General features: G+C 35.9%; 1 protein-coding gene across 1 annotated transcript in view; it reads left to right on the top strand.

Moving 5' to 3' along the window:
* LOC136027649 (tyrosine-protein phosphatase non-receptor type 4-like) overlaps nucleotides 1-22,924 on the top strand; it is a 195,024-nt gene that overhangs the window by 53,941 nt on the left and 118,159 nt on the right. Inside the window, exons 8-9 of the mRNA XM_065705076.1 lie at nucleotides 5,739-5,891; nucleotides 19,625-19,875. Coding sequence (XP_065561148.1) covers nucleotides 5,739-5,891; nucleotides 19,625-19,875 — 404 coding nt within the window. The remainder of the gene's footprint in view (nucleotides 1-5,738; nucleotides 5,892-19,624; nucleotides 19,876-22,924) is intronic.

The raw sequence follows: 22,924 nt of genomic DNA, 5'->3' as shown, positions 1-22,924 counted from the left end.
GAAGGCACATAATTGGGTGACTAGAAAGATCGATAGTTTTCAAATTAAAAAAGGTAATTTCGGTGAAGGTAAATTTGGTAATTTTGGTAATAAATGTAAAATTCGTAATTTTGTAAAATTTTAAAACAGCCTTTCCAACTTAAAGAAAAATATAAAAAGGAATGCAAAGGTATAATGCACAAAAGTTCTCTACATTCATTTTTAAATAATATTTGATGTTTTATTTCTCTTTGACGAAATCGTTGCCATTTTATATTCAAATTTCACGCTCAAAATATATCAAGACTCTCCTTCAATAACGTTTTGAATTCTTAAACAATTTCACTGAGCCAGTAGCAATAATTTTTCTGTCTGCTTGCGGAAGTATGATTATTTGTAAAATTGTTACCAATATTATTATTTATAAATAATAATAATTTTTTGTAAGAACAGTGGAAACATGCTTTAAATCTATCATTGACCTATTAAAAGTACAAAAAGTTCTTAAATATAAAGTATTATGGAGTTCCTAAGAGATAAAGGAAAGATTTGCCTTATGACCAAATAATTTTGGGTCAAAATATGCACATTTTAAACGGAAAAAGTAGAACCCTTGTTTGCGAACTCCGAAAAAAAAACATATGGAAGAAAAGAAATATAAAAATAAGCCGATAAACCACTTAGGGTAATGAAATTTAGTTTTGTTACATTTTATTCTTTTTTCCTACTGATTCTTTTTTTTTACTTTAATGTATTTTTACTGCTTTTATTTTCGTTACATTTTTTAGTGTAGTTTTAGTGTAGTGTAGTCTTCATTCTAGTATATAAAAATGTTCTTTGTGATTTTCTTCATTTTTACTACGGTAAATTTTGGACGGATTTTTACTACGGTGTCACAAAATTTTGGACGGATTTGCACGTAGCGTTCTTGCAGTATAATAATAAGGTATTATTAGTGTATTGACAAACTTAGCCGTCCTGGCCGAGTGGGCTGGTGCGCTGGATTCGGGATCCCTTGTCTGAGAGGACGCGGGTTCGAATCCCGGTGTACCCAATTCTTCGGTTTGGGACGGGGGTCAGTGGCGTGACTCTGTAAGCTTAGCCAGAGTCGACCCAGCTCTAAATGGGTACCTGGAGAAATCTGGGGAAGGTAAACAGGAAGGGTGTGCGAAAGCACAGGATGGCCGGCCCCCAACCCCCCATTGCACTTCCTGGCTGAAGGGCCAAGAAACGGAGACCAGCACCACCGGTAAGGACTGTAAAGTCTAATGCCGTATCCTTTACCTTTTTTTTTACCTTATTGACAAACTTAATGTAGTGATAAGTGTCTGATATGAGTTCCGGAAAAAAAAGGCGCAATATTAAAGTCTAAAAAACGCCTGGAAACGCTAAACCCTAGTTTGGAAAAAAAAAATTACAATTAAGAAATTTAAGAAACGAGGGTGATTTTTATCCAGGTGAAAAAAAAGCGACAGCGAAAAAACAAAGATATTAACTTTAGAAGGTGGGTTTTCGCGTGTGTGTAGAGCCGTGATGACGGCTTGGAGGAGTTCCTTGCCCAAATATCTGCTTTGTCTTTTCGCTTTTTTTTTTACTGGCTAAAAATCATCTCGTTTTTGGTTTCTTAATTGTTTGTTTTGTTTTATTAAACTTCATGTTTAGCTAGTCTGGTCTTAGAACGTATTTACGCCAGACCCTAGGTGGTGTTGGTTATTTGTTTTTTGATACCCAGGGCCGGGTTTACAGCTCTCGCGCTCCTAGGCCCAAGCGTTTTTGCCACTCCTTTTTTTTGCGGAATTTATTAGGGAAATCCCTGAAAATTTGGGGATAATGGAAGTACTGAACAGAACGCAACTGAGCCAAAAGTAATGAAAGAGAGAGGTGATACCAATCTCTCAGCTGCCATTCTTGGGAGATATCTGACAGTTTATATGTGGCCACGGAACTACCTTGTTGTTTTAAAATCACTGTTCTGTGAATAGACTGTGCAGTGACGGAGTTAGCCTGGCACTTTGACCGTAAATCATATCAGTCCAGTCTTTATTAAATAAAATAATCACTCAGTGATGATTTATTTCGCCCTCTGACATTATGCGCCCCTAGGCCTGAGCCTAGTGATCCTATTACTAAATCCAGGCCAGTCGATACCAGTGACAATTTCTAGTTTTATAAGTTGCCTACACTCTTTGGGCAGAAGTTTAGCTTGTGATGGTTAATATTCCCCAACTACATTTGTGAGAAGCAGGAACCTTTGCCCTGGTTGTGCCTCCTAGAGATTTGGGAGCTCGTACGGCTTTTTAAGGGTGGAAACCTCTATTTTCTTGTCATCAGGATATCTAGCAGGGAGACATAGGGTCTTAGTTAAGCTTTAGTTCTAATAAATTATAATAAATTGTATTCGTTAAAGTCGTATATGAACTTAAAACGAATAATGGAACGGAGTAAACATTTTTTTGCTAAAAATATTTGATTATGTATTTTTAAATTTTTAGTCTTCAGTCCATCTAGCTCTTAATTAATTAAAGTTTTAATTTCTAACTAATCAGTTCTTTATTAAACTTTGTGAACAGTCAGTGTTCAAGTTATACCTTTCTGAGACCCAGAGGCACGATCTGACCGTTTTTGAGACAGATCCCTATATCCTATATCCCTACATCCTAATAAGAGTACGTTTCTCAGCTGCGCACCTCTGTAATATATCAGACAATAAGCTGTAAAGAAAAAATAGTTCAAACCTACTTTCCAGGACTATAAGGAAAGAAAGGCTAAGATCGGCTGACCATATTTTACGGATGAAGGATGACAGATCCCCAAAGATTGTGTTTTTTGCCCTCTATCTGGGGCCAATCACGTGCACAGCTGTGTAATTCTCAGGACGCGTGATCCCGTAGCTTAACGGTAGTGGCAGTAGTAGTAGATAGAATTGTCACAAATTTTTACAGCCCTTAGACTTGTGTTTAAGTTTTAAATTAGTTTTTAAGTTTTTTTGTGGGTGGGCGTTTCAGGTCAGTTTTATTGTCTTTTTCATTATTTTGGTGAAATTTTCTAATGCAGCTCTTCAGACTAAGCTTTAAATGTTATAACACAATTATGTTTGTTGAAATATTTTTTTTGATGGAGTTTGGTTTATCAGGTTATATTTTTCTTGGGTTTGATTTATTTCGATTTAATTTTAATTAGGTTTTATTTTGATTTTTATTTATATCTCCACCTTTTCCGTACTGGCCTAATCTCTTTGGTTTCTTTTCATTTTGTTTTCTTTATCATGGCCAGTAATAGAATAAATATGGAACTTAAGAAAACAAAGAAAAGAAAAAGATTTATTTAAAAGAAAATTCTTCAGTTTCACAAATAAGGAAAATAGCCATAAGAAAATAGTCCTAATTCTATATTCCAAACAAGCAAAAGGAATGTGAACAAAAAGATATGCCAAAAAAGTTAAGATACACTTTTTTATTATTCACTCGTCCCTTAATTATTCAGCCATTAATATCCATGAAAGTAGCTATTATTAAGAATTCTAGTTTGCCCCCACTCACTTCTAATACCACAATTCTACGAAGAACGAAAAGAAAGAGAAAAAAAAAGGATTGCTTAAATATAACAGTAAACAGAGATGGATAACATTGGGATTTCTGAATCATCATCAAAAGGTTAGGAACCCTTACTTTGATGATTAAAAAGGTAAAGGATACGGCATTAGATTTTACAGTCCCTACCGGCGGTGCTGATCTCCGTTTCTTGGCCCTTCAGTTAGGAAGTGCAATGGGGGGGTTGGGGGCCAACCATCCTGTGCTTTCGCACACCCTTCCTGATTACCTTCCCCAGATTTCTCCAGGTACCCATTTAGAACTGGGTCGACTCTGGCTAAGTTTACAGAGTCACGCCACTGACCCCCGTCCCAAACTAAACAATTGACTGTCGTTGCACTGTAGGTATGGGCCCTAATATAAAGATCCTTGTCACCTAGTATCATGTCTAACAAATTTAATTCATCTATTATGGTATGATCAAACAATCAAAGAGAATGTGACAATTCCCCGTGATCTAAATTCTTTGGGTAGATATTGGAAGTTTTACGAAATTATATACGTATTCTATTATAGACGAAATTATATTACGAATTACTCCTGGATTGTATATATGAAGTTAAATGATTTTAGTAGGGGCTCTTAACCTTCCGTAATTAAAGCATCTCTATTATAGCCTTAGTCTAAAAATATTCCCAGGACTGAAGTGAGGTTAGAGATAAATATTTTACCTAAATTTCTTATCTGCTGCTATTAGAACTCTTTAAAAGAAGGTCTTAATCTTTTCTATATTTATCATTTTTACTTTCTATATATTATACCTACACGTAGGTTATTATAGAAAAAAAATTATTTGGGTTACTCTATCTGGCCAATCTCAGCTAATATCGCCCTCCTTCTTGTATGTACGGTATGTGCATTTTTGATGTTATTTTAACACTTGCACGTATGCAAAAAATTTTTTCTCTCGGTGGGGGGGGGGGGGGGGGTTGGCAATTCTTTTTTTTTGGGGGGGGGGTAATAATAAAAAGAGTTGTAATTTGAGTAAAAAGTGCTCGAGAAATTTAAGAAAATAAAAGATTTTGTTGTAGGGGCCTGAACCTTCCTCCTGCTTACGGCCGTGTAATAGCAATTACCCCTTAAATGGTTTGATTTCGAGGATTCAAAACAGGGCAAATACGGCAAGTACTTTTTACAAAATAAAGCTAAACATATAGTTTAGATACATGTTTAGAAGAAGCCCAAACAATCCTCCACGCACGCGTCTGGCTATTCGTACGTCTCGAATTTTAAGTATAAGGAGGCGGTGTAAGCAGAATACCTAAAAAAATGGAACAGAGGGGGATTAGTCGGTAGTATGTTGGCTTTTTGCGGTTTGACTGTATGAAATTTGTATTAGGCTAGTGCATAGTTATTTTTTTTTTTACAATTAATTTTCAACAAAAAAGTAACAAGAGTAGCGAACACGTTTAGATTATTCTGGACAAGGTGGTATCCAGGAGAGGAGGAGTTTGAACCCCAACGAACTGTTTGTTCAACTCGTAAAAAAAAAACAAGAAGGCAAACAAAATAAATAAACAAGAAGGCAAATATTAGTAAACATACAAAAACGTTTCATTTTTTCCTCTGTATTAAAGTATTAATTCCTGATCGTCTTTTTTGCTGTTGTTCGTCCTGACGAAACCGCTAGAGCAGTTAAGACGGCGCTTACGGTGTACAAATGGCAGTTAAGAATCATATAGAAGCAGAACAGATTTTAAAATACAAACCATTATATATATATAAAAAATATAAATATTTTATATACATATGATGAGAAGCATGCGTATATGAAATTTAAATATGCAGTTCAAACTACCACGATAAAAATAAACGTGAACGAGATTTAAGCAGACGTTTTTTGGAAATTTCCTCTAAACAAGAACAACAGATCATCCAAAGGCAAGAGCCAAGGAAATATGTATTTATATTTTTTTAACAACAGAAATTGCCACGGAGGAGATAAATATCGAGATTGAACATTGGAGGACGTATAAATTCTTGCACAGACATAACAGCTATTAAAAGTAATCAAGCAATCTATGAATATGTCCTATTGCAGCATTTTTTTCAGTCTGAATCAAGCATAAGACTGTTCCATTTTGCTAAAATTTCCCCATCAGTCCCCTGAATCTCCTCCTTCTTCGAAATTCTAAAAACGATAGTTTTAAAATATTAGAATGTTTGCAGGACTCTTCTGGGCGTGACCTTCAGATAGGTGTTTTGTCTACAGGAATTATTGTCTTTCAAGACATGAAGAAGATAAATACTTTTTCGTGGACTAAAATTGTTAAGATCTCATTTAAAAGGAAACAATTCTTTCTCCAACTCCGAAGAGAATTGGTAAGTATTCTTTTTTATTTTTGTTTTAAAGAGACTTGATCTATTTGCGGGAAAAACAAGCATTAATCTAGTCATTGAAATAATTTCTGTACGCGAATAAGCTGTGACAAGATGGTGGGATTTTTCTCTTAGCTATCTAATTTGAAATCGTGAAGAAAGTCCACGTTTGAAAATGTTACTGTTCTTGCACGTTTTTGTCTATTTTCAATGCGTTTTTCAATCTTAGAATAATGCAAAGTAAGTTTCAAAAATATAATTAAATATATCAGGGCTCTTACGTGGTCACTATTTCAACTAAACTTCACTATTTTTAAAGTTGGTATTTGTCCCTATTTACAAGAAATGGTCACTCAAGTCACTTTTATATGAAAATGGGTAAGTTTTTTCCCCTAGAATTTGTGCTTCAAGGCCAATGCAAACCTCGCTTAGAGTGAAATTATTTGACAAAAAAGTCTTTTTTTTGCGCTGCGTGGCTTTCGCTTTTACAGCCAGTCCCCAAGTATATAGCTGGTCTCAACTCAGGTGTTTTTTTGTCAGCAGACAAAACATCAGTAGCTGACAAGGTAAGTTCCAATATCTAATTTCCAACCAAAATGTTAAGGTTACAGCGCTGCTCATCGTCTCTACTTGGTATAAATTCAACAACAGTTAGACTTCGAGGATCCCTTAGAAGTGCTGTTCTGGTTTTTATTTTGATTTTGTATAAAAATGTCGTATGTAAGTGACAGCAGCGAAAGGGATTGACCAGCCTTGCCGCTTAAGTTGAAAATTAGGCTATTAGCTGATGTCTTTTCAAAAGGTGGCAGATCGAAATCAGTTTGCGTAGTATATTTGAAGCAATTCTAAGGTTGACCGGATTTGCCTTCCCCTTAGTAGTTTTTCTTGCATAACCCATCCTGTTCCCTATTTATGAGATTCTATGTGGTGAATATGATCTTCATCAAGTATAAAACTTTCTTAAGAATATTTACATCTATAACCTCGTTGAATGTAAAGATTGCAATTTTCATAGAAATAATTTTTTTTCTGGATCAAACATGTGATAAAGTATAGTTTTTGTTTTTGGTTTTTACTTGAAATTGAGCTTATATTTTCTTTTCCTTTTCTTTTTTCAGTAACTTCATACTGAAGTGAGACCTGCGCAATGGGGAAGTGTAAATTTTTGAAGGAATGGCTGTCAAAAGATGATCCCTCTGGTTGACCTTGTAAAGATTGGTATACTGAAGTACTCAGTGATGCCGTTTCATTTTTGTGTACATTGATACATTGTGCATATGTACACTGAGCTACTAAAACGGCATTCAAGCTCTGGAGTAGCATGCTATAACAGAAGGTCATCAGATAAACTTGTGCAATAAGCTAAATCCTTTGCAAATACGAATGCCAGTAGCTCCTCTTGCTAACGCTAGTGGAGACTCTTTGCCTTCTAACTCTCACTTACCCTACATTTTTTTGAAGGAAATCTGAACTTATCCAGTCGCTGAAAATAGTCTTGTCGAATCTTCCTGTTGTGTCTTGTGATGATATCGCAATTAACTTGAAAGCTATGTTTGGGGATGGGATGCCCAAGGACTTCACTCTTGGAGCTAATAAGCTTGCATATTAAATAATCGAACACTTTGTCGCCTCACTTAGGAGATGATATTGGATGATTTAAATGGTGCCTACTTTGTTATTGAGTTTGATAAGACGACAAACGAAGCCAGTGAGAAAAAGCTTCAGATTCGAGTCGGATTCTGGTCTGAGAAAGTGAACAGGATTGTCAGTCGTCACTTAGCTACCTGTTTCACTGGTCACGCGAAAGCAGAAGATTTAAAACGTGAGCTTGTGAAGGCAATTGATGAAGCTTATTTAAGTCGCAAAAATCTTCCTATGATCGGGAGTGATTGATATTTCCTTAATAAAAAAGTTTTGCGCTTGATGAACAGTGAAAACGTTCAAATAGCCGGAGAACAAAGCAAAGGATTATTAGATATCAGGACATGCAGGATCCACGTTGTCCATAATGCTTTCTGAAAAGGACTAAAAGCAATTGCACATGATGTTTTATATTTGGTGATCGTTGTGTACTATTTCTGTTGGGGCTGGCCGGCTAGATTAGAGGACTTTCGGAAGATATAGCAAGAAATGGATGTAACAACTGTTGGTTTATAAAGCACATGTGCACCAGATGGCTTACGCTTGCCCCAGCTTCGCATAGGCTTTTCTTGGAATGGGAACCATTGATAGAGTACTTTATGAACTTTAACCCTAAGAAAATGAAGACTAATGAATTCAAAATTTTATCTGTTGATTTCAAAGCTTCTGAAGAGTCCACCGATGAAGGCAGAGTTGCAGTTTGTCGCGGGCAGTGCTGACTGCTTCGCAGAGTTCAAAGAAAAAAGTTCATCGTGAAGAACCACTGATCCATCTTTTATTTGCGGAGCTGAGGGAGTTCATAATAGTGCTGTCTGGCTTTATATTGAACGAAAAGGGTGCTGAAGCAATGGCTAAGAGGCTAGATGCCAAACTGCTTGATGATTCGTCAAATACGAAGAGCCTAGTGGACATCGTTGTCTAATTACCTGAAAGATGTTGAAGAATGTCATAAGAAATCTTTCTTGGTGAAGGTATGTGAATACTTCAGACCTTCAGCTTCCTGCTTTCTTAAAGACTTCTTCTCAAACAACGACTCTGCCAGACTCCTCAAGTGCTTCAGATGCTTTCATCCTACAGAGAAAACAAGAGCTAACAGCTCATATGGCTCTTGTGACGAGGTCGGAAGAGCCAAGAGCTTATTTGGCACTTGTGAGAAGGTCAGAAACTAAAATTAGACTCGGTACTAGAGTTATCGAATTTGCCAAAACAGAGCAGATCCGTTCCGGTTATGTCAATTATGTATCTAGGACTTGTGCTTATTTTTCCCACCAAGTTTCATCCCGATCCCTCCACTCTAAGTGTTTTCCAAGTTTTAGTTTTCCCACTCCCAACTCCCCCCAAATGTCACCAGATCCGGTCGGTATTTAAAATAAGAGCTCTGAGACACGATATCCTTCTAAATATCAAATTTCATTGAGATCCGATCACCCGTTCGTAAGTTAAAAATACCTCATTTTTCAGAATTACAACCCCCCCCCCCAACTACCCCAAAGAGAGCGGATCCTTTCAGGTTATGTCAGTCATGTATCTAGGACTTGTGCTTAATATTCCTACCAAGTTCATCCCGATCCCTCCACTCTAAGTTTTTTCCAGGTTTAAGGTTTCCCCCTCCCAACTCCCCCCCCCCAATGTCACCAGATCTGATCGGGATTTAAAATAAGAGCTCTAAGACACCATATCCTTCTAAATATCAAATTTCGTTGAGATCCGATCACCCGTTCGTAAGTTAAAAATACCTCATTTTTTTTTTAATTTTTCAGAATTACCCCCCCCCCCCCCCAATCGTCCCAAAGAGAGCGGATCTGTTCCGGTTATGTCAGTCATGTATCTAGGACTTGTGCTTATTTTTCCCACCAAGTTTCATCCTGATCCCTCCACTCTAAGTGTTTTCCAAGATTTTAAGTTTCCCCCCTCCGATGTCACCACATCCGGTCGGGATTTAGAATAACAGCTCTGAGACACGATATCCTTCCAAACATCAAATTTCATTAAGATCTGATCAACAGTTCGTAAGTTAAAAATACTTCAATTTTTCTATTTTTTCCGAATGAACCGGCCCCCCCCCTCCCCAGATTGTCAAATTTGGAAAACGACTATTTTAAATTTAAGCTGGTCCCGTTCCTGGTACGCCTGCCAAATTTCATCGTCCTAGCTTACCTGGAAGTGCCTAAAGTAGTAAAACCGGGACCGACAGACAGACAGACAGACCGACAGAATTGGCGATTGCTATATGTCACTTGGTTAATACCAAGTGCCATAAAAACAGCAAGAAGTTCGAAAGATATTGGTTTCATAGCTACGAAACTGCAAGCTGGTGTCTCAAGATTAGATGTTTTGGATGACGAGTGGAAGCTCATGCAGCTTGAGAAGGATCTAGACTTGGCAGCTACGACGAGAGTTGACGAATATTGAGTTAATTTGCTGTTTCATGAAGATTTGTTTGGGAAATATCCAAGATTTATTTGGGTAAGTATCCAAACCATGAAGGCGTTGTCAAAAGATGTCCAAAGAGAACTGAGAAAGATGTCCAAAGAGAAAAAGATGTCCGCTGAAAAAGATGTCCAAAGAGAACTGATCTCATGCTCGGTGATACCGTTTAGTTTGATACATGTATCTGAATTTTTTATATCATGCCTATCAAAGGTTCGTTTTTTCCTGTGATTCTTTGTACCTTTATATGCGCAGTAAATAGAAATACACAATGAAAAGATAAAAACGAAAGAGGTAAATGATGAAAATGAATTTGAGGAATTTGTTCTGCTGACACTGTAAACTGACATTATTTTAGTCGCTATTTGGTCACCTTTTCCGTGCCATAAGTCACTTTTTCAACTATTTTAGAGGGGCAAGTGCGTATGAGCCCTGGCATAAAGCTAAATCTCAGCTATCCAATATAGCTAAATTGGCATCTTGCGTTAAAACGCGAAAACTGTAGGACTGTAAAATAAATAACGTGTCTAAATCTGGCACAGTGAACATTAACCTTAAGTCGTGGGCTATAGGTGTTTTTTTTTGGGGGGGGGGGAGTTGACAGAAAGGGTCTTGTCTGAAGCGCAGTATTTATAGGGGCACAAGATTTCAAATAAAAAATGTTATGGTTATAATCGTTTTGTAATTTTTGAAATTTTTATTTTTATTAAAATAAAGTAAAGGGCGTAGTTAATAAATGTAAACAATTAATTAGTTGATAAAATCAATTGAAGATAAAACAGTTAAATAATAATAATTAAAAATTAATCGGAATAATAAATAATAAATTAAAAATAAATAAGATTATGAATTAATTAATAAGCTGAAAATAATTTATTTTAATTAGGCACTGGAAATTATGGTCCATTTTAACGGAAATTATATTTAGCTCCTTTTGCAAAAACCAAAACATAGTATTGAAAATCAAATCAATTTTTTTGACATCGATGCTCTAGAGATACCTTAGATATTTTAGGAAATCATATTTGTATGATCCTTTTGCGTGACCCTTAAGCAATCAATACCAATTAAAAATTAATGGAAATTGAGCGGTTAACATTAATTTGCATGTCCCATTTGCATGACCCTTTAGCAATTAAAATTACTTAAAATTGAGAGAATAAAATTAATTTGCATGGCCCTTGATCAATTAAAATTCATTAAAATTGAGCAGTTAACAAAAATCAGCACTAAATTAATTTGCGAGACCCTTGAACAATTGAAACTAAATAAAATTAATTAAAATTGTGTAATCAACATTAATTTGCACGACCCCTCAGCAATTAAAATTAATTAAAATTAATGTGCATGACCCTTTAGTAATTAAAATTAATTAAATTTAATAAAACTTGAGCAATTAAATTTAATTTGTATAGCCCTTGAGCAAATACTGCAATACCTATACCAATGAACAAATTAGATTTAGGGTTACACTACAAAATTTTTTGGCTATTGATGATTTGAAAATGTCCAAAAAGAAGAGCTCTCCAATTGTAAATACAACTCATAATTGTAAGTTAAAATTATAGTTATTACACATAATATATACACATAATTATGCTTTATCTATTGCACATGATTACATATTATATGCCTAATTTTATACTTATATATGATTGTGTGTAAATTGTAGTCATAGTTATAAGTTTGATCATGATAAGTGTCTTGTACTGACAATTGCGTCTTGTGACTTTATGCTTTGCGTTAACTAGACTAAGTTGACACTTGACACGATATTTCACAATAATGCATGCGATATTATCCTAAAATTCACAGACTATTGCAATCCATTTTGATAATTGTGCAATAAATTATTGTAATAGAAGGTTGATAATTTGCATCTCAAGAAGACTAAATGTCTTTTAATTACGGTCTTAAATAACTCAAGTTATATAGTCAGATATGATAAGATCGGAGTATATGAATTATATAACAATTTTGTGTTGTTGTATCAGTCTGTGTATTCTGCGTGTTTAAGTCATTTTTTAAAAATTTTTCTCAGGCGAAATTTTTTCGTTTCTCCTGAAGAAAACATAAAAAAGAAAAGTTGGTGTTCTATTGATTGATTTAAATAAAAATCTAAAATTACGAACTTTTTGATAATTGGAAAGCCTTCCCTATTAGGTGGGGAAAGCCATTTCCTGGAAAGGGCGTGTTCTAGCCATGGGTCTTCTAGAATTTTGTAACTCTTATGGTTCATTCCTGTATATTTTGTAAACTCGAGATAACACTTGCAAAAAACACTTACATATAGCAATTTTCTTTCAAATGAGCCCTTCTTTCAAATTTTTTTCAATGTGATGTTTCAGCGCCCCACTAGCGGGAACAGATACTTAAACAACGGAGCAGCAGGAAAATGAAAAATAGGAGCCATCCCTGCCTCCCGTACAAAAAAGAGATTTTCCTTGTTACTCAAGATAGGATATTCTAATTCTCCTAAATTGGGTCTTAGGCTATGGATATTCCAATGGTGCAATTTTTGTTTCGATTCAGCTCTTTTTTCAGGGTTTTAGGCTATTTTTCGAAATTCTCTTGATTTTGCAACGAACTTTTACCGTTAAGATTAATCAAAATCATATTTATCATTCCTACATTAGCTCCAAATAGCGACTCTTCCTCACTTTAGCGACTATATATATATATATATATATATATATATTCAGAGCGAATTTTAAATTTTCGATTACTTCTTTACTAGGTTGCCTCTAAACGGGCAACCATAATTCGTCCTGTTGTTGACTCCAGCAGTATCACAGTTGTGTAACGTCATATACCAAAGATATCAAGTTCTCATGATTACCCCAGCAGGGGCAACCTTGTAAAGAACGCACACGGCCCATAGTAACCAAAAAATTTTTAATGTTGAAAAGAAATTGTCGAGTGAGAAAAATTGTCATTTGTAGCTGATTTAGGAATGGTAAATATTATTTTTATTAATATGAATAGTTAAATGTTATTTTTAAACAATCTCTATTAAGCGAGTCTTTGTTTGACTCATTATATAGCAGGCTCTATTAAACTTGTGACAAATTTTTAATTTCTTTTGATTAATCTGAACTCTTCTGTCTCTCCGCTGAAGGATCGAGTTGAAACTTTTAGGAATGTTTTTTGGGAGAAAGGGGAAAGGTTTTTGTTCAAATCTCACAAAAGGGCCACGAGGGCTTTGAATTTGCGCACATTTTTTGTTTCCTTTTAAATCGAAATTTTATAGAAGGTAGTCTCTCATGAAAGATAACTCAGTGAAACAAATTAGGGAGAAATACCAATATCGGTCTTTTTTGACCTCTGCGAATATCTAGTACGCCTGTTCTTCGACCTGCTTTGCTGCCAGTGTTATGCAATTATATCTTGTTTTCTCTTTTGTGTGTGTTTTGATTGGTTGCCTCTTCCACCGAAGGATTTCCTGTAATGTCGCCTAACTTGAGATATACCACAAAAACGACATTGCTATATTCAGCTGAAAGTGAGGGGAGATTATTGTCCGATAAATTGCCGAAAAATGGAACTGTCTACTAATGACGCTTGCTCCAAGTAAGGGGGTCGAAATGTAGTAATCGTGCAATGCTATACTTTAGCTACTGCGCTAAGAAATAATTGCAAGCAGGGAAATGTTAGAGGCATGGGGGAGTTAATCCCTCTCAATATTCACATGAAGAACCCTCTCAAGAAAATAAAAAAATGTGTGCCTAAAAACGAATTTTTGTGTTTGTCTGGACTCCCCTTCCAGCCCTTTTTCATGAGGAAAGTTTTCCTGGTACTTCACATAAGGGGTGATCTCTGTGTATTTATGCTCGTAAACAATTTTGAGCCATGATAATTTTATTGTTTTTATTGTTTTGTTATTCCTTTGTTAATTTTTGGATTGTTTATTATTTTATTAATGTTTTTGTTGTTTATTATCTTATTAATTTGTTCATTATTATTTTATTGTTTAATTATTTTGTTTCTTTTATTGTTTTATTATGGTTCAGTCTAGATACCTTACAAATAAAGTAGAAGCAGTTTAAAATCTTAGAAAATAGAGATCTAGAAATACATTAGGTTTACCGTCTCAGAAAACACTACTGTGGGGTGGGGGTTTAAGCTCCGATGTACAAAAATGTGAAATCTTGCATATTTTTTTTTCCAAAGAAAGGTCACTAATGTTTGTTTATTTGTTGTTGCTTTCGCTTTTCTTTGGTGGCAATCGTATCGAACCAATGGTTCTATAAAGTGGAGAGAGGGCTCATTCGGATGGAAATTAAAAGTTCTAATACCCTGTTTAACTGACCAAATAGACTGTGCCTCGAGAAAGTGGTGTTATCCACCACTTTGTGGCACCAAGCTACAATTTTGCCCCAAAGAGGACCAAGTTGCTATGGGAACAATTCTGAGACAGCAAACCGATTTAAAAGTATTAAAAAGAACTACATATTGAGCTTCCCAGTTGCAAACGACATAATGCTGTACGGTAGCGCATTCGTTCCTGAAAGGTCTTTTAGTCTGATTTGCTAGATTTTTCATGACATTATGTTTAGTGATATGTAACTGCGCATCAACTATTATGAAGGATTGGTGGAGTGGGGTGGTGATGCTATTATTTATGATTGCGAAAGCAGAAAGAAAGGAAGTTGGCTGCGAGGACTTCCCCTTTGGACTTTGTCTGCCCCTTCTCATCACTTTGACCTTTACGCTAAAGTTTGACTTTTGTCACGATTTTTTAAGAACGGTTGCTGAAACACAAGGGCCATTGAATTGGAATAAGAAGTTTATTTAAAGCACTGAAAAACTTCATCGTAACGAGCATAGTATATATATCTAGACATTACGGTCATGTTCTATCTCAACCATTAGACTTAGCCGGACCGCGATGTAGCTCTTTCGAAGAACATCTAAACCAAGAGAGTAATAAGCGACATTAGATTTTTTCATCAATAGGCACGTCTGTGGCATCGGTGTTCACAGCCTGGAGAGCAGGAAAAGAAATCAGACGAATTGAGCGTCTCGGGGATAAGGAAGAATGCAATACGTTGACGAGATAAAAAATAAGAAAGAAAATAATTGGCCTGGCTGTAATAGTAAAAAGGTAAAGATAGCGTTGGTTTGAGAATGAAAAGAAACACAAAGAATGAATTTCTAAGGATAATAAAGGCGAAAATAAGTTTTATTTGAATAATGGAATAACGTGGCGGCATCTGATAATCAAGTTTGGCGCACATTGAAATTTCCGTTCCATAGTTTTATCACATTTCTCTCAAAGGGAAATTATATGGTTGGCATGAACGCAAACACGCAGCTAAATTAAATTTGGTCACTTCCTTGTTTTCATATATTATTGTTGATTTTGATTTGATTTTTTCTTGTCTTTTGTACTTAGGAGCTCGTTAAGGTGATAGTCAAATACCATTAAAAAAATTTTTGACTCTTTGCTGAAAAAGGAGATAATCAAATATTTAAACTTATAAAACTAAAATAATTACTTGCTAGTTTTTTTCCTTGGTTGGGAAATCTGTGGGAAATCTGTTGATTCCTCGATTCTTAAATTTCACTTCGTAATATGCGCGTGCGCGTAAAAAACATTGAATAAATTATTCATGGGGGAAGTCCTCGCAGCCAACTTCCTTTCTTTCTGATTTCGCTATCATAAATAATATATTCTACGGCTATGATTCTACGTCGTTGGATTCAGCTTAGGGCAAATTGTCTTCCAATCCAGAACAGGCAAAAAACGTTCGACAAAAATAAAATGATAGTTGGTCCCGATAGGCGGTATGTTTGTCCCCTTTGTAAAGATGATGATGAAGACTTGAATCATTTTCTCCGGAAATGCCCGGTGCTCTTGGATTTACGGGAAATTTATTTGCATGGGGTTAATTTGATGCTTCCGGGTATTCTACAAAATAGTAACCCAACCACAATATTTCGAGTGGGAGTATATATAGATAAATCTTTAATAAGAAGAAAAAGTTTTATATGATTAATTTCTTTTGTAGTTAGATTAGGTACTTTTTGCGTTGAATTCTGTTTTTTGTGCGTGTTCGTACTGTTGTTAATTTCCTTGCTTGTTTGTTATTTATTTATATTTTTGTGTATATGGCCCACGGGTTTTTTGAAATACACTTATCTATCTATCTATCTATAGGTTTGCTCCATTTTTCAATGTTGATCGAGCTAGTGAGAGATATACAATGAATCGCTTAAAAATGGAAATGGAAGGAAATTATACGTACCGAGGCTCTTGGTGACAGATATTTTTCAGTATCATCGTACTGTCTAGATAACTCTACTGTAATAAGGGATATAGGAGGGGTCAGCTCCCCTCTTATACGCAATAATTCGTCTTCGTTTTAACTTTTAATGTGGCTCCTTACCTTCAGTGGCCAAACTCTTTTTTTCTTTTTTTTTGTGAAGATACAGCCTAACAGATTTGTCACTTGTACTATAGTTTTCAAAGGTCTTCTTGAGAGTTATTCAGATCACTAAGCCACTAATCACTCAGGTCACTAAGTGTTTATTAGTTAAATTTACTTTTTATTTAGGTTTAATTTTGATTTCAATTATATTCTATTAATTGTAATATAACTGTTTTTATTTAATTATTGTTTATTTAATTTAATTAAATGTTGTGTTTTAGTTTAAGATAGGGATATTAAATCAAACTCATCATTAAGAAATTATCTTGAATTAAATGTAGGTTATCCATGGTTTTTTATTCTCTTTTTCTTCCCAAAATTGAGAACCATAGGGTAGTTATATGTAGTAAACGTGGATATTTTTCAATTGACCCTTGTAGTAAGGTGTTGCTTCTAACGCAATTGAAAATGATTTGGCTTTGGATGGGCAAAAATTGGGGGCAAAATTAGTGCCCCCAAGATTCTTTTGCCCCCTCCCCCAGGTTTTCGTGGATTGACGCCACTCTGTGTCTTTGGGCTGCATCTGGTCAAATTATTGAAGAATTGAAAATCAAAAGACGCAAATTTAGTATATGCTCATGCTCATATGCTCTTAGACTCATTTTGTAATATCTCTTATTAACAAACGAAGTCCTTTTTAGTCAGTTGTTAATAATACGTAAAACCTAGCAAAGTTTATAGTGTAGAGAATATTTCTATCGAAGAATATTTTCACCCACGGAGGAAATGATTGATATCCCTTGTTTCGAAGCTCCTGCCTAGCATAATTCTGCTAAAAAAGCGTAACAAAAACTTGCTTAAAACCCTGAAGTTTAGAACAGTAAATTTTAAGAAACTTCTCTCCAAAAATCATTTTTTCCATTTTCTTTTTGTTTGGGGGGGGGGGGGCTTTGAAAACGCGAATCGCTTTTATGCCCTCATTTTTCCCATAGCCGTCCCACATGCCAATCTCTGGGGTACAAATCCTAGCCTCCCGATTCGTTATCAGTAACGATTTGCTCAACATTAACAATTTACACCCCCCCCCTTAAATCTGTCCGAAAGATTCCAGAAACAGCAACCGAAATTTTGCGAAACTCCCCTCGTCCGGCATAAAGTCACTAATTTTCTGTCCCCTTCCAATTTTCCCTGAGCAAGAGTAGATCATGTGTATACCTAATATTCTTAAATGAAATTTAACATAAAAGATATGAGAGACTTGGTATCAAAAGAATCTTGGTTTTTGAAGGGTCAAATAATCCCCACTCCACTCCTCCATGAAAAATCCCATTATTCCTCCATATTATTGGCTGTTATCTATGTATTGAACGTTGTCTGTGAGGAGTCAAGTAGTTTAAAGGCAGGAGTTGTCTCTGAATGTCATGTTTGGCTAGTAGTTTAAAATATTAGCTTCTTGACAATTAGTTGAAAGCTAGTTTTGAAATACACAATAATGTGTCAAAGGATATGCAAAGGCCAATGCTAAAAATAATCAAATAAAACGCTCGCTGGTAACGCAAATGGTTATTATATTCCAAATTTGGAACCTGTTAGCCATTAGGAGTTCTGGTACATGTATTTGTGTATGGTGCTCGAGTTGTAACATGAATTACTTGATAAGGAAGTTGAAGGTGATAAATTAAATAGCGTAATTAGCTAACTTAGGGGCTAAGTACATCTGAGAAAAAACTTAGTTGAGCGATTCGTTGCCACATCGATTTGCATTATTTTTGGTGAAAGGAGCTGTATTTGACAGGAGCCTATTGTGTTTTGCGGCGTTCAAACGCTGGACTCAGGTTTCGTATCAAATCGACAAGTTTGACATGGTTGAACTTGTGGCCAATCAGTATTCAAGATTTAAAGAATTTTAAACTCGGTCTAAGACGTAGTAGGTCGGTATCTGAACGCTGTATTAGAAAAAAATTCTTGTAGAAAAATTCTGTTAAAAAATTTAAATACGTTAATATATCCAAAGACTATACTGGCTCTGCATGACGCTTGACATAAAAATGAATAAAAAAAAAAAAAAAAAAAAAAATAATAAAGATACCAAGCAAAGCAGTTTTTCGGCCAGTGAGAAAGAAACAAAAAGACTAAGCAAATATTTCAGCAAGACTTCTGCTAAGCCATCCTCAGCACTAAAAAAAGGTCATAAAAAAGACTAACCTTTTTAAGTAACCCCAGCGAATCAAAGAACCGACTTAGTTGTTTAACATAATTCCAGTTATTAATTTTCTTTTTTTTCGTTTTCTTCTTTGTTTTATGTAGAACATCAATGATTAAGAGAGTTACAGACAAAGAAGAAATTGAAAGAAGAAACTATGCTAAAAGAAGGAGGAAATGAAGGAGAAACTTGCTAAAAAAGAAAATAAAAAGAGCAGAAGCACCTACTGATTAGGTGAATTGAAACGAGAAAAGTTTGGCAATTTGGCTGACAAATAGCTTTAAGCTATGTCTATAAAAAAACTTAGCTTCGTCAAGGGCAATATGTGCATATGTTGTCTATGCGAATCTTTTGGGTTAGAATTAAAAACTAGCTGGAGAGTCAAAGGGCTTCAACCTAGTTTACATTTCCAAAGATAAAAAAAAACTTTTCACCTTTTCATGAAAAGTAATATGGGAATGTGTTAGAACTCTTTGACAATTCCTCTAACAGAAGATGTATCGTTGTAATTGGATGTTTTAGTCGGGGAGAAGGACCCTGAAATTCTCAGAATTTTGAATTCTTCTTGACAGTAGATATTGGTTATGAATCTTATTTTTAGCTGAACAATTTGAATTGAGCTAGTTTGATAAAATATAATTTTCTACAAACTGTATGAATTTTATTGATTTCTCTTTGGCAGAGTTAGGAGTCTCACACCCATTTTGTCTTAATTTGGTAATTTATATATCTGAAAAAAAAAAAAAAAAAAAACTCTGGAGGAGTAAACAGGACATGAACTGAAAAAGGGAAAAGGAATTGAGAAAATGAAAAAAACTAAAGAATTTTGAGTTTGTTATATATGGGATTCAAACTTTATCTTAGTTGGCATATCCTCTAGATACGTACTTAATTCATCATCTTTATTTACTTTAAATTTTTTTCAGATCTGAATTTCGCATTAGTTTAGTTTATTTATTTTAATTTTTTTGGAGGGGTTCATCTATCTAATTTTTGATGATTGAAAATTACTGTAATTGAAATTAATTGGATTATTGACTATTATTGGTTCCGACGGCATGTTCTCTATTTTATTGATTTCTCTTTTTCAGAGTGAGGAGTATGACACCCTTCTTGCCTTTAACTTAGTAACTTATAGATCTGCGAAGAATCTCTGGAGATCCTGTGTTGAGCATCATGCCTTTTTTCGACTGTCGACTCCTGTTTTGAATATTCCTAAAAAGTTCCTCGGATTTGGGAGCTCACTTGGTTTTGGGTTCGGATCGAGATTTCGTTTTACCGGTCGGACAGAATATGAAACTATTCAGAGAGGTTTAAAAAGGAGTGAACAAAGAGATTTTAGGTAGGGTGCTTTAAAAATACCCTTTCTATTTAAATTGTTTAAAATTTTTTTTAATATAAAAGTCCAAAATGAGCAGTGAATTTCAAAGTGAGTTGATGCAGCTACCCCATCAATGTGCCTTTTTTATTACAGGCTTCACGGCTTCGTCACAAGTGATAATATTCTGCCAGTCCTGGTAACTACCTCGCTTTTTACTTTTGAGGTATTTATTATGGGATTTTTCTGTACTACCTCTGCTGCAAGGTCATTCCATGTGACGATGGATTATCGGACGAAACTCATCGATCCTGGCGGGGTGTACCCTGTACGAGGTAGTCTTGGCGAGCTGTACTTTGGCGAGTTGATCGCAAAGACTTAATTCTGCCTGAAACGAGGTTCGATACCTCCTCAGATGGAGGGTAATGCATGTATTTGTCGAACACCAACATTTTTGGACACGTTGAAGAGGGGTTATTTGGCGAACTGGAGCAATAATAAAGAGAGGACATTCCATGACTGGTCTGATACATGACGTGAATAGTGTCAAAATGGACCTACCGGGCAAGTGCCCGAGAATCTTTTGATACGGGCCGTGAACGGGATTAAAAAAATAAGAGCGAAACGCTCATATGGCACTTGTGACGAGTTCGGAAGAGCTAAGAGCCAAGAGCTCATATGGCATGAGCTCTAGTCAAATTCTAAGAATCAATAGATTGATTTAAAAGGAAAATCAGAGGCTTAATGCCGGTCGGGATTTAAAATAATAGGTCTGAGACACGGGGTCCTTCTAAATATCAAAATTCATTAAATGCTGATCAACCACTCGTAAGTTAAAATTACCTCATTTTTCAGCCCCGCAGATGGTCGAATCCGGGAAAACGAATTTATCAAGTCAGTTTGTGCAGGTCCCTGACACACCTGTTAATTTTCATCGTCCTAGCACATCCAGAAGCACCGAACTCGCCAAAGCACTGCCCCCCCTAAATCCCTCAAAGAGAGCGGGTCCAGTCCGGTTACGTCAATCACGTATCTACGACATGTGCTTATTCTACCCACCAAGTTTCATCCTGATCTCTCCACTCTAAGCATTTCCCAAGATTTCCAGTTTCCCCCTCCAACTCCCCCCAATGTCACCAGATCTGGTCGGGATTTAAAATAGGAGCTTTGAGACATGAGTTCCTTCTAAATATGAAATTTCATTAAGATCCTACAACTCGTTCTTAAGTTAAAAATACCTTATTTTTTTTAATTTTCCGAATTAAAATCCCTGCCCAACTCCCCCAAAGAGAGCGGATTCAGTCCGGTTATGTCAATTACGTATTTAGAACTTGTGCTTATTCTTCCCACCAAGTTTCATTCCGATCTCTCCACTCTAAGCATTTTCTAAGATTTCCCGTTTCGCCCTCCAACTCCCCCAATATCACTGGATACGGTCGGAATTTAAAATAAGAGCTCTGAGACACGAGGTCCTTCCAAATATCAAATTTCATTAAGATCCGATCACCCATTCGTAAGTTAAAAATACCTCTTTTTTTCATTTTTTTCTCTCCCTCCGGCCCCCCAGATGGTTGAATCGGGGAAATGACTGTTATCACGTCAATTTGTACAGGTCCCTGACACGCCTAGCACGTCCAGAAGCAACGAACTCGCCAAAGCACTAGAAATCCCCTCAACTCCCCCAAAGAGAGCGGACCGGTTCCAATTATGTCAATTACGTATCTGGAACTTGTGCTCATTCTTCTCATCAAGTTTCGTCCCGATATCTCCACTCTAAACGTTTTCCAAGATGTCCGGTTTACAAGATTTCTGTTTTCCCCTCCAACTCTCTATGTTCCCGGATCTGATTCAATTGAAAATGGAGCATCTGAGACATAAGACCTTTCTATACATGAAGTTTTATTAAGATCTGACCACCCATTCGTAAGATAAAGATACCTCAATTTTCACGTTTTCCAATGTTTCCCTCCCAACTCCCCCCAAGGTCACCGGATCTGGTCGGGATGTAAAACAAGAGCTCTGAAGTACAAGATCCTTCTAAATGTCAAATTTTATTAAGGTCTGATCACCCATTCGTAAGTAACAAATGCTTCATTTTTTTCTAATTTTTTCGAATAAACCGTCCCCCCACTCCCACCCCCCCCCCCAGAATTTCGAATCAGGGAAACGACTATTTCCAATTTAATATGGTCTGATGCCTGATACGCCTGCCAAGTTTTCTTCGTCCTAGCTTATCTGGAAGTGCCTAAACTTGCAAAACCTGGACCGACAGACAGACAGACCGACAGAATTTGCGATCGTTATATGCCACTTGGTAAATAGAAGTGCCATAAAAACACTATTTCTTTCTTTGTCTATATGTTTTAAAACAAAGCACATACAGTAATAGCCAGTTGTTAAAAGTAGAATGTTAGAAGTCCAACGCTAAAAGTAGAATAGCCAATGCGCAGGATGTTTTTAACAGTTGTAAAAAGTTCGAAAGAATGGTAAGATCAGTCTGCAAACCAAGATTAAAATATTGGAGGTTACAGTGATGGAAATGGTCAAGTATGGTTCTGAAGCATTGGTTCTCCGAAAAATGGAGGAAGATTTACTAGATGTTCTCCAGATAAATTGCCTACTGATTGAACGTATTTCAAAGAGTAGGTTTTACGACAGGTGTGGTGCAATCCCACTTTCTAGGGCCAGAATGAGAGAAAGGTTGAGATGGCTAGGGCATGTTTGGTGGATCAAGGATAAAATTACTAAAGATTATCACTTTGGGCCAACCGTTTAGGTTCAAACGGAAAGCAGTTCGTCCTCGGCCGGGGTGTGAGGATGTCGTAAGGAAAGATTTAATAGAAATTAGAACTTCCTGGGACTGTTTATAGAGGGAAGTTATGGATAGAATTAGATGGGAGAAGCGTACGTAGCTTTGTCGTTGGCCTCAAAGTGCTTCGTGCTAGGGTGAGTTGTTGGTATGAGTATTATTAGAAGATGTACGTAAAAATGTATCCGATATTTTTAGATCTGGTTGAGATATACCCGGTCTTGTCTTATAAATAATTTTAAACAGAAAATTCGTAAAGCATAT

The sequence above is a fragment of the Artemia franciscana genome, chromosome 5 (assembly GCF_032884065.1).
Source record: "Artemia franciscana chromosome 5, ASM3288406v1, whole genome shotgun sequence".
NCBI classification, from domain to species: domain Eukaryota; kingdom Metazoa; phylum Arthropoda; class Branchiopoda; order Anostraca; family Artemiidae; genus Artemia; species Artemia franciscana.
This window is presented reverse-complemented; position numbering and strand designations above follow the sequence as displayed.